This window comes from Camarhynchus parvulus, chromosome 6 (genome assembly GCF_901933205.1).
Source record: "Camarhynchus parvulus chromosome 6, STF_HiC, whole genome shotgun sequence".
Classification (NCBI taxonomy): Eukaryota; Metazoa; Chordata; class Aves; order Passeriformes; family Thraupidae; genus Camarhynchus; species Camarhynchus parvulus.
This window is the reverse complement of record NC_044576.1, coordinates 26,305,335-26,317,730: the sequence shown is the minus strand read 5'-3', so window position 1 is coordinate 26,317,730 and position 12,396 is coordinate 26,305,335. Positions and strand designations below refer to the sequence as shown.

The 12,396-nt window shown below is 43.2% G+C and overlaps 1 protein-coding gene across 1 annotated transcript; it reads right to left on the bottom strand.

The window, feature by feature from the left end:
* Positions 1-1,849: 1,849 nt before the first annotated feature.
* Positions 1,850-10,780, bottom strand: TECTB (tectorin beta). Its single transcript, XM_030951519.1, has 11 exons — positions 10,729-10,780; positions 9,757-9,845; positions 7,920-8,110; positions 7,379-7,521; positions 7,226-7,298; positions 5,816-5,919; positions 5,653-5,736; positions 5,291-5,453; positions 3,443-3,512; positions 2,539-2,571; positions 1,850-2,051 (listed from the first exon to the last, which is right to left on the bottom strand). Exons 2-11 carry the CDS (start codon positions 9,830-9,832, stop codon positions 1,999-2,001), a joined length of 990 nt encoding a protein of 329 aa, XP_030807379.1. The 5' UTR covers positions 9,833-9,845; positions 10,729-10,780; the 3' UTR covers positions 1,850-1,998.
* Between the last annotated feature and the right edge of the window lie 1,616 nt (positions 10,781-12,396).

Sequence of the window (12,396 nt, the reverse complement as noted above, 5' to 3'; positions counted from 1 at the left end):
AGGGCTGCCCGAGCCCTGCTCGGTGCAGGAGCACAGGCAGGAGATGTGTGTGCCACACGGAGAGGAGATGTGTGTGCCACACGGGCAGGCGATTTGTGTGCCACACAGGAGATGTGTGTGCCACACGGGCAGGAGATTTGTGTGCCACAGGCTCCATCCCACGGCCGGCGGGAGCAGCCTGGGAATTCACAGGCGCATCCACAGCTCCGGAAATCCTGCACGGTTGGTTCCAAAGCCACACTTCTTGCATAACCAGAAAGGAATGAACCAACCTGCCAAGTCTTTCTGCACAAAATAGCCGCAACAGGAGTGCAGTGACTCTTGTAAAAGCAAGGCAAAAGAAACCGGCTTTGGAGAAGGACAAGAATTTGAAGACGCAAAAGCCGCTCGGAGGTGCTGAAACGCGGGGTGTCAGTGGGAGGAGAGCAGAGCAGAGGGAGGTAATGCAGCAAAGCCGGGCCAATAGCCTGCGGGGCGATTATCCCGGGTCAGACTGTCCTGCGCAGCAGCGGGCACACCGGACAGGAGGAGAGCAGAGGAGAGGAAGGAGAGCAGAGGAAAGGCAGGTAACGCAGCAAACACGGCCCAGAGCCTGAGGGGCGATTATCCCGGCTCAGAACGTCCTGCGGAGGAGCCGCGGGCCCGGCGGAGCTCGGCGCTGTCCCCGCAGCGCCCTCTGCTGTGCCCGGCGGGGAACGGCGCCCGCTCGCCGCGCCCTCCGCACCCGGCAGCGCCCACGGAGCGAGACTGCGCCGGGAGCAGCGAAAGGAACCTCTGGAAATGCACTAAATGTGTTCATTTTACCGCTGGGGTCTAATGGATGCGTGTTCTAGCTCTGCGTTACCTTCATTACAATGAGCCTTATCAGGGAGCCGAAAATCCTTCACAGTTATTCAGGAGACTCCCTGTCTACAAACAGTAGTAAAAAATCTGTAATGCGCTTTTGCTTCAGTATGTGCAAACACAGGTACACCCACCGTATTCATTAATTGGAAGTGTAAATACTGTAGTCATTCTTCCCTCTTTCACATTTAGGATCCTGGAAGTTTCATGGAAAAGTTCTAAGGATATTTCTGACACTTTCAAGAGGCTTTTTTTCAATATTGTTCAAGTAACTAATGGAAGTAAGGAACCTACTGTTATGCTTGTTAGGGAATTATTTCATGTCCTGACATTTCCTGCTATTTATAAATCATGATTTCCCTTTCCAGTGCTTTTGTCTTGCTGTTGTTTCTCAGGTACAGACCTAACACCTGGGCCCTGGTGTCTGCCACTGGCTATGTCTTCAAGGAAGTGCAAGGCTCATTACCTTGTTTTCCAACCTCAGATGTGGTCAATAGCACCCATGCCATGTAACCATCCAGCACTGAGCCTGTCCAGTCAGCAAGACATCCTACTCCTACAGTGTGCTCTACTTAATCCAACCAATCAATACTGACAACACTGAGAATCAGGAAAGAAATGTCAGGTTAACTCTGAGCACCTTCTAATTACTGCTACATGAAAAGCATCCTTTCCTCCCATCCTTGACATGTTAGGTTGGTTTTTGTTTTGTTCCAAGCCTTCACAGAACAAACTGGGTCTTTGCAAGACCAGGCGTGGAGGGGAGTTTGGTACCACACTGAGACTGGCAGGGAAGAGGGACCCTGAAGGTAAATTTGGCACTGAAAAATGCTGAATTTGCACATCTCTATATTCTCTTTAGAAACAAGTCCTATTGCCATCACAGCTTTTTACAAGGAGGCATTGGCAGAATACATAACCCAAGGGTTTTCACTAATTCAAAATGCCAGCAGAGACTTGGGAGAAGCAAATCTGCTTTGGGATTTTCCAGAATTTGAGGCACAAAGCTCATGGAATATTTTATTTATCTGGTAAAATGGTGCACAAGGATTTTTAGTGGCTTTCCTTTTTCCTCTGTAAAATAAACATCTTTAGTAAAGAAGTCCAGGTCCAAACAGGATCGAGGAAAGTTACAAAGTACAGCTGGGCTGCATTTTATAATAAAACAGCAGAAAATCCAATCACAAAAAGTAGGTGGAAGATGACATCTGCAAGAGAAACACAGGCTACATGTGAGTACTTCCCTGTCAGTTCCCTTTCACCTTCTCTTCCCACCCCATTCAATAAAACTGCATGCCCTAATGTGGCTCTGTCAACATATCAAATGTTAACAAATAGACTTTGAAAGGTGTGTTTCAAAGCCTTTCCAATCAGAAATGCTTTCAGACACCCCTGTTAACCCAGTAAAACATGATTGTTCCTTTTTGGGAAGAGGGTGTGACAATTAGAGAAAGAAGATTGTTCTGTATTGGAAGTAATTGCTATGATTTTATTGTCTGGTGTGAGGGGTGTACCAAAAAAGGAAAACAAAGTATATTACACTAGGAAATAAAATCTGATTTTGAAATGGTCACTCTTCTGTCAAATTTACTGATATTTCAGGTTTTTTCTTTGAGCTATGGATTTTATGTTGACAAGGACACTCAAAATGCATATTTGGGATTGATACTTTCATTGTCATCCTTTGCTGTTTACCTGAGAGTGTGTAAAATCTGGATAAACCTTTGCCTGTATAAAAGAGGAAGAAAAAGATTACATCAGGATGATGATTAAAATAGCCAGTGTGCTTTGTAAAAGCAGAACAGAAAACATTTGTCACATTTTGAAATTCTGAATATTTCTTCCTGTTAGACTTACTGTTTGAAGTTATAAAAGGATCCTCAGTTCTTTTACCTTCTAACACCGAGGGGGGTTTACTGGTGCAACATGATGGATTGTAATAATTCTACTGTGTCTGTATTTGTAATTTTAAACTGGCTTCCAGATTGGTGCAGATACAGTTGATAAACTAGTATAAAGGGCTCTAGTGAAAACATTGTTTGTTCCAAGGACTTGCTTCAAAAGGTGAACCAGCTCAGAGAGAAATCCCTGGTGCCTGCAGCAGGCAGCAGTTGGAGGGAACAGTTGTTCTGCAGTGGGGAAGGCCGATGGCAGTGCCATCAGTCAGGAGGGATAGGCACAAATCATCCCTGCAGCTCATGAAGGTGTTGTGGATATGCTGAAGCATGGACTCACAGTGTAAAGAAAAACTTTCCTGCTGCGCCTGACCTCTCTCCCACTCCCATGCAACCTGTCAGAGTGTGTCTGAGCTGCTGCTGAGGTCACAGGCAGGTGAGCAGAGCTTTCACTGCCAGCTCTGTGTGTCAGTGGTTTGGCCATTTATCATAAATGCCAAAGGGGTGCCTGGACTCACTTGGCAAGTGAAGAGAATGTCACTGAGCTCTTCTGCCAGAGTTGGAGGGGACCAACTTCTGTTCAAGTCTCCTGCTGCCCTGGGGGAAAGGGGTCTGGCAGAGGGCTGTGGCTCCCTCTGCTTGCTCCTACCTGCCAGCTTCATTGCTTCCCAAGGGAGAAGCACCCCAGGAGCCCCGGCACTTACTGCGCACGGTGATCTCCGCCACCAGAACACCTCCGGTTTGTTCCGCGTGCTGCTTGCGCTTGTCACATGTCTCAAGAGAGCAGAGAGAAAGTCATGTATACCAAAACAATTAAAAATTATTAAAAAACCCCACAGGCACAATTCTTATGTTTCCAACCAAGAAAATTGCTGCATATTTTCTAGGGACTTTTTTTTCTGCCTGTAATTATTGGGGATTTTGGTGCAGGAGGGATTTAAGGGGAGTCTTTACGGTTCACTTCCTGAAGATTTTGACGGGCTGCCTTTCCCACCCTGCCTTAAACAAAACTCCTGTCAAGAAGAGGGAAATTGAGCTGCATCTGTTTAACCCCTGACCTCTGTGAAGGCTTCTGTGGTTGTTTATTGCTGATGATAATTGTTGCCCATTGGGTAGAAACAGGAAGCACCAAATCCTTTCCGAATTGATCAGTTCATGTCCAGCACTAATGATGCCTGTCACAGCTGACAAGGTCTGTATTGGAGGCAGTGCTCTGCAGATTAAAGGTCCTTGTACATCTCCTGACCTTTGCAGATCCCCAGCTGTGGGCATTTTTATTACAAACTCAGCATGTAGTAATTCTGGTTATGAGTTGCTTGTAAGCACAGACCACCAGCTTGGTTCAACCTTAATTGCAGGAGACCACCAGCTGCATTTTTGAGTGGGAACTGGACTCGAGGGATGTTGCCTCATTGAGCAATTATCCTGCACTGGAAGGGTGAGGTGGGAATTCCACACAGTGCCTGAAAGAAGGACGATGCAGGTGTTTGGCAGTGCTGCCAGAGGGGCACATATGAAGTAATGGGTTTGTGGGGTTTTTTTTAACTCTGATCTGTGGCTGGATAAAAAGCTGAAGAAATCTTGAAAAAAACCAACAAAATCTAAGAGTTTTTTTGTTGCCTTTGAAACTTAGAATTTCTAACAAAGTGTTTTTGTCAAACATGCTAATTTTGCACAAGTCAGTTTCTCTTGCTTAGCACTGAAGCTGTATATTACAAAATGCTGCCTTAATTTGCTCCTGGACTGAGAAAGGGGTTAGAATGAAAAATTTGGCTCACCAGGAGTGATGTTTCCTCTCAAGCAAGAAACATTTGTTGTTGAAATGACAGCATGTTGGCCATGGAGTATTTTGTGCTCTCATTTTAGGTTAAATAAAATTCTGTTTCATTGCATGAGAGAAAGAATGGCAGAGCTCTGACTTGGTGAAGGGTGGAGAGAGAAGTCTTTAAAGAAAGACATTTTATGGGCACCTGCCCTTGTTAAATTATGTGCCTGCATAGCACCATCACCATACTCCCATCTAATGACACAATAATTCACTCTTCTACCTCAGTTCCTCATCCAGAGACAATTTATGTATTTTATGCAGTGTAGGATGTCTGCAAGAGCAATAACTTACTGCAGCATGGCAGGGAGGGAGGACTTTCTTTGGGAAAGGGACTGGGAGGTTTGAGACAGGTTCTCCCACTGCCCCCAGGGTGTTCTTACCACCGAGATACTTGGTAAAATGGAAAAAGCTCAACTTTTTCCTTTTTTCCTTTTTTCCAGGCTTGTGTTTAACTGTAGCTGTTTGTCAGACAGGACTGTAGTCTGGAATATCGACAGGAGCTGAGTTTTTCAATGGCTACCTTATTTCTCAATACATTTAAACAAGTTTCCCAATGTTGCCTGTGGCATGACAGGGGTCGGGCTGCACAGCTGGGTTCCCGCAGTGCCTGCCTCCATCTGCTGAGAGCCCTGGCACTGGCTCTGCTCCTGCAAACCCTCGGCGAGGGCTGGCCATCCTCTGTCTGAAGGTGGCACTGTGTGTTTCTCCAGCAGGGAGGCCTTACCACGGGGCAGGAGAACTTCTCGCTGTCGCAGATGTGCGTCTCGCAGTGCAGCCAGACCTTGGACAGCTTGGGGATGTTGCGGAAGCGGAAGGCGTTGAACTGGAACGTGGCCCGGTTCGTTTTCCCGTTCTCGTGCACTAGGATGGAGTAGTCTGTGGCACACCTGTGTTGTGGGTGGAGAAGCAGTGTCAGAGCCCCTGTGGCTTCAGTGAAATATGTCCTGAGGTGACATCTGATGAGAGCATTTGCCCTGCTGTGGGCCAGCTTTTCCTGTGCTCCCTTATACCCCCACAACCAGTTTTGCAGTCATCCTCAGGGCTGGGCTGAGTAGAGGTGCTCCCCTGGGTCCCACCAGCACCTACCCCTTGGTAATCAAAGGCCAGTGGATCTGGTAGAAATACTCTGAGGAGGGAGTTGCCCAGCAGTTGTTGAGAACAACTTTAAACCTGGGGAGATACAAACCCCAGATTAGCAAGGAATGTCCCAATTGCCAATTTATTACTCATTCCTCCTTCCTTTGCCTACCTGTCACTTAAGCCCTTGGCTTCCACTCCAGCAAATATGTCAGAACCAATTTCTGATGTTTCAACCACAAAGGGGGCTTCCTTTATACTTGAGAACTTGGCATTCTTTGAAAGACAAAGACAAAGGCATCGTACATTACTTGTAACGTGCAAAGCAAGGCATGATTCAACTTCAGACACCACTGGAGAGACTGACCCCATAAATCTGGGTTCTTATAACCTGCAACCTCCAAACTCTACACTGGTTAGTAGGACTATTGTAAACCCAAGATGATGTTTTAAAAAATTTTATTAATATTTGGTATATAATGATGATCAGTGACAGAACTTGATGCTGTTTGGGTTGTAGCATGTATTGCATGTATTCCCACAGGGCATGGATGGGGAGCAAGCTTGCTGCTGTTTCTGGTGGTGGGGGAAGCTGGTGGGAGTGACAGTGAAGGTGAGTGTACAGAATGGGAATGGAGTTGGGACATGGCCACATGTTGGAGAAAAGGAAGGAAGACAAGCAGAAATCACAAGAAAAAAGCCAGCCTGCTGAACATGGAGCAGTGTAGTGCTCAGGTGAAAAGTTTTTGTTACAAATACACTGAAATGCCTACTTTAAATCCCAATGCTTCTTGTTGGGTAAGATGGCAACAAAGCTAGCACCAGAACGGTACAAAGAATATCAGGTTTAGTCCTAGCATTGGCTTACCTAGTGGTTAATACTCCTTTTACCTGGCCTATAATTTTAACACAGTATGTTTCTAGTTGTGCTTTTTCTAGCTGTGCTAAAATAGAGAGGCTGTTTTGGAGCTTTTGACTGTGCTTTTGTGGAGAAAAGATTCCAGGATTAGGAGCTGGCTGCTCCAACAGTGCAGTGGAGCTACAGAGAGGACAGGAATGATTAAAAAGGTCTGACTGATATCAAGGGACAGTATTTTGTTGGCAACAAAATTCCAGCATGACCTAAAGATCTGTGGGGTACATGAAATATCTGTCAGGTGAGAGGACCAGGGAGAAAGCTGCCAGGGAAATGCAAGGAGCTTTGCTGTGTCTATAGAGGCCATGCAAGGCCAGGAGTACGTGCAGATTCATGCTGATCTTGCAGTGGGACTACACACAAGTTTTGACTTTTCTTATAAAACCTGTCAGCAGGTTAGAAATGTACTTCTCAGCAGAAAAAACTGTCTGATTCTGAGGGATTAAAAGAACAGTTGGCATGAGTCTGCTCTGTTCACTTTAAGTATATCCCTGTTAATCAGCAGAAAGAAGAACCCCTGCCAATCCCACTGCAATTATCTGTTCCAGGCTAGTAATGTGCTCCATGACACATAAAAGTCAGGAGCAGCAGCCCTTTTTTTTCCAGCCCTTTGTCTGAAGCCTTTGTAAGGTAAAGGTGAAGGTGTGAGTGGCAAAGAGCACTTACAGAGTAGAAGTTGAGGGACAGTTGGCTTTCAAATGAGCCGGAGCTCCCGTTCTTCACATGGACAGTGGCCACCCTGGGGACAGGACGAAATTCTGCATGAGTGAGGCATGGTAATGAGGACAGGGTGAGACACACTCCCAGGAGAGGATGTACCTTTGGTCAAAGGCAGCCTGGTTCACCAGGTAGTTGGCATTGTATGTGCAGGTGAATGAGTAATTCACAGGCTGGCTCTTCACAATCACTGAGGAATCATTGGAGACGATGGAGTTATAGAAGTGATACACAGGATTCTTGAACTGTGAATGGTGAGACAGAGAAATGTGGGCAGTACTGAGTCCTTGAGGCATCAGGAATAAACATTGAAACATGAAGACTCTGGTTTCAAAACAGCCCCCCCAAGGAAACATGGTTTGGTAGCTCTTTATATGCTGTGCTGCCTATTCATATGCCTTACTAAACATAAGTTCTGTGTAACACAGGTGCAGGTGAACAGCAGACTAATATCCCTAAGCCAGTGAGTATTTTGCCTGGAACTGCAAAGCACAGCTGTGTGATTCTTCCTTCTCCTTCACTCTGCAGTTTGCCTCCTTCTTCCATTGGTACCTAAAGCTTACTTCAAGCTGAAGAGGATAGGATTCTCTCAAGTGAGTGCAGCCATTTCCTGAGTGAGAAATGCTGACCTTCATAGTCTTACCTCTGACTGTGTGCCACAGTATGATTTGTTTTTAGGTGACAGGTCTGGGATTGTGAATTGGTAATATCCTGAATCGTGAATCCCATTGTAGCAAATGCCTCCAAGGGCCAGCTGATTAACCTCCCATCCATAAGGACACTCTGGAATTCTGGTAATGATGGTTTTAGGATAGCAGTACACCAAAATTACATCTGGAAGGAAAATGATACACCTGGAGTTATTCAGTAGTATTTTCTTTTTGAAGAGGTAGGTCAACCTACTTACTTTCCATTGGGCTTAACCTTCTGTGAACAGGGGTGTGTGCTGGAAGGTCCCCTAATGAGAGCAGCTTTTGCTACACAAAACAGACCTTTAGGTTGTTAAATTCTGTCCTCTTTGGAAGAGTTTAGCCATTGCCTTCTAATCAATGCAGAACTTTGTGAAAATTTTTTATCTTTTTGGAATAGCTGATTGAAAAGCAGAGACACTGCTGAGGAACCTGAAGTAAAAAAGGACTGCACTGAAAATGTCTCATTAACTTATGCTGCAAAGCTGGCTTCTGTAACACCACTGACTCTGTAAAAATAATATTGGTGAGGTTGTTTGGTAGGCTTTGCAGATCTGCACTGTTTTGTACTGGTGTATAAATCTTGGCCACAATAGATATTCTGCCTTTTCTTTTCTTGGACTGGCACTGTAGTGCCAGCACAAACTGAATTTTTCCAATTGTCAAGTCCAAAGCCAAGATCTAAAATTGAACCTAAGCCTGCTAACAACAATAGGAAGTGACCCAAACTCCCAGCCCTGTTAACAGCAGTGCAGTGTAATTCCAAACATGGTGATTGCTAATACACTCATGAATGCTGAACATCATAACAGACAGACTGATAGCTTCATGACAGCAGAATTGGATATTTTTCACAGGCACAGCTAATTTGAACATCCAATGGAAATTTTAAGGGCAAATATTGACTAACAATTAGTGACCTGAAAACTGAGGAAGACTTCCAATTACTACAGTGAGAAAAAAAGGTACCCTCCCTGGAATTATTCAGTTGCTTCTTTTAAAGCCCTTGCCACTCTCATTTTTTATGCTAAAAGCCTCATTTTGCAGCCTTTCCATGTCTGCTAGGAATAATCTGGGAAAGTCAACTAGAGACATTAACAATTTGCTTTTTCTGATTAAAAACCTTCCGCACATGCAAGCTGATTCTGCTTGTGTTAATGCTCAGATTTAAAACTGGCAACTTTAGAGCTATGAAAATTCCTGTAGTTAAGAGAAACTGCTTGTGCAAATAAAGGTACTGAAATAAATGGCTAGAGGGCCAAATACTTTAGATATACCATGAAATGACTGACAGCAATCTGACAGTAGTCATGCTTTTTAGTGACAGTAGTCACTAAAAAGCAAACACTAAATTGAGGCATATTCCAACACATTTCTAGAGCACATTTTGTAATTGTAGTGAAATCTATTTTACAGGTCTGGCAATCTGACTGTAGTCTGTGGGACTAAAGCCCAGTTTGGGCAGCAAAGATCTGCTACATCTAGCCTGTACTATAACAGAAAATTTCTAATTTTTGTTCCCTTTGCTACTTTATGCTTTTGTGATTAACTTTCTTGCACTATGGTTATTGCAGAGAATTAGCTACATGCCTAATCCTTTGTGGGGTTAGGACTTGTATGGAACATTCTTTACTGTGCTAGCTCAAAGCAGGTCAATAAAAGAAATTTAAGGATTAGCTCTACAGAATCCACAGTTTAACTTTTTGAAAGAAAACCTTTTGATTTTGAATGAAAAAAACCTGTGGCATCTTAATTACAGGAGAAGATCTTAGGAGATTTAAGTTATTTTACCTGCTTTATTTGGAGTGCAAGGCCCTGCAAGAGCTCGAGCCAAGATGACCAGCAGATAAATAGCAAGAGTCACCATTTCTTGCAATGATCTGAGGACACAGGAAATAAAAGCTGAAAATGTCTTTAAAAGTGGAAATAAAAACAATGCATTGTCTGCAGCCCTGAGCTTGTAGTAGCTACTGTTAAAATGTCATTTTTGCAGAGAGAAAAAATAACATTACTGATACCCTGTCAACCAATATAATTGCAACTACTGGGTAAATCTTTCAAAGACCATTGCTATAATTGGTCACTATTGTGACAATTTTACTATTTCAGTTTAGTGGTGGCTTTTAATTATTCTAGTTTGATTTCTTGCAAATAGTCTAAACTTAAAGTGTTAATATAACCAAATGAAACTGAAACAGTGGGATTTGAAAAAAAGAGGAAATAGAAATTACTAGAAGAAATATGACACAAGAACATATATAATGTGCTTAAAATTTACTGCTGAAACTATTCTCTGTGGTGATTGGTATTCTGATGCATATAAACTTAAGATAGCTCAGTTTTGGTGAATTATGCATTTTCTCCTTTGCTGCTAAATGTTGAGTTTTGAGGAAAACATCCATAGAAGTTATTTACATTTTCATTTCAGGCCTCCAACCTGAAAGCTGTTTCCCACAGGGGAAAAACATATACAGCCTGTGGGATTGGGACTGCAGTTCTCATATTTTCCCTTTGAAGACACTCTTCAGTATCAGCCCTCATACACACATCACTAAACAGACTAAGTCAGAAGTAAGAAATATCATTTACAGGAAAAAAAAAATCATTCCAATTCAGTAATTCTAACAAAACCAATCAATTTCAACATTTTCACTCAGCCTTTATTTAAAAATATATATTTATAAAAGAGTCTTAAAGTACGTATCAGTGACAGTTCCTTCTAATTATCATCCTATGCATTCTACAAGAAATTAAAGGTTATACCTACGAGACAGGAAGAAGCTAATTATTTCAGATTTTCATTCCAGTGTCATTCCAAAAGCAGCGCTGTCAGCTCTTTCCAAGATGTCCTCTTTCAAATGAACCCAGCTGGTGTTATCTTCGCTTTATATAAGCAATCTTGTAAAAGGAGCCCATCTCTGGTTAAATCTCAACCTGCCAGTATTGTCCAGTGTGAGAGGAAAAAAAAAAAGGGTTATAGAAAAGCAGTTCTCTTCCCCTAGATGAGACTGCATTGCTGCTATTTGATTTTTACAAATCTTTCTACAGTGGTTTTTTACAGATCTTGCAAACAAGTGAGCAGAAACCTGCTGAAGGTACAAAATTTTTTGGTTTCTGAGTTTATTATGATGTAAAATTTCTGGGGAGGTGAAGGTGCAGCTGCCTGCTAGAATTCAGTGAAAACATATTTATAGGAATTAGCTGCTTGTCTTAAATGGCTTATTGAGAATGTCACACTTTTGTGCCATACGAATGAACAAAAGTAATGGCAACAGATCATATACTACCTTTGGAGTTGTTTTTTTTACTTATTTTTTTCTAAAAGTTCACAGGCAGGTAATCTGAGTTTAGGTAGGCTCTTCCATAAGCCTTAGTGTTATGCTACATAATACTAAATGCACATAAGACTGTGTAATATACATTGAATATTAAAATATAGATTGTATAAAATTTACCATTGCACAGAAAACTGAAACAAATTTACTCTTTGTATGACCCCCAGTCATGAAGTTGCCTGTGAAAGTCCTTGCTAGCTGGTAGGATTTTCTGGTGCCCCATTACATCCTGTTTTTGTCAGCTTATAGTGAAAGGACCAGAAAAAGTAGTGGGTGCACTACTGCTATTTTATACAGAATATATGGGCTTTGAACAGTCTTGCCATGGGAGCTGGCCCAGGCTCAGCTTTGGGCACTATGTCCCAAACCCTACCCAGTCCCATGTGCTGTTGAACCACTCATGCTCTGAATACCTGTCTTGAGTCACTAAACACCTCTGAGTCTCCTCACAGCTGGTCTGGTAGCTCCTCTTGTGCAGAACCTTGTTCTGCCCCACCCACAGCAGGACTTTGGTGTGGATCTGCCTTCTCTCAGGCAGTCTTTGGCAAACAGGGTGGCACAGTAATAAAGCTGTACCAGTTGTCAACAGTCTGGAGTTTTTGAAGGAGAGAGTGGAATGGAAGAGCACAGTGGCCCTGACCTAAACCTGAAATGCTCAACAAGGAGTTTTTAGCTGGCCTGTGAGTGAGGACAGCATTCACTACAAGAAGCATTCACCACAAGAAGTGTCTCAAGCTGGAAGACCTGAGCAAAGCAGGGCCATGGGTGCACCTGCACTGTGAGGGCTTCTTGGCAATGGTCGTGTGCAGGTGAATCTGCAGTGACATGAAGAATTAAGTGATCAGGGTGACTTCTTCTGGCAAACTGATCCAAAGCCCTAAACAAAGGTTGAAAAGATGATCCAAAACCCTAAAAGGTTGAAAAGCCATGTTGGTGCTTAATTTCAAATATCAAGTCTGAACCAAGATTGAAGCTTTGTGAGGAGTTACTCTTGCTGTTCTAGTGAGCCTGCAAGCCACCACATTCTGATTTAAATGAGATTACTCAAAGATGGACACATGGATAAAATCCTCTGGGCAGGGTTTGTTGTAATATT

Excerpts from the sequence above, each read along its gene's own strand:
- TECTB (XM_030951519.1), bottom strand. The coding sequence starts at position 9,832 with ATGGTGACTCTTGCTATTTATCTGCTGGTCATCTTGGCTCGAGCTCTT. Across the intron at positions 7,299-7,378 it reads CAGGCTGCCTTTGACCAAAG|GGTGGCCACTGTCCATGTGA; the intron begins GTACATCCTCTC and ends TCCTGTCCCCAG. Across the intron at positions 5,920-7,225 it reads TGTCCCTCAACTTCTACTCT|AATGCCAAGTTCTCAAGTAT; the intron begins GTAAGTGCTCTT and ends TGTCTTTCAAAG.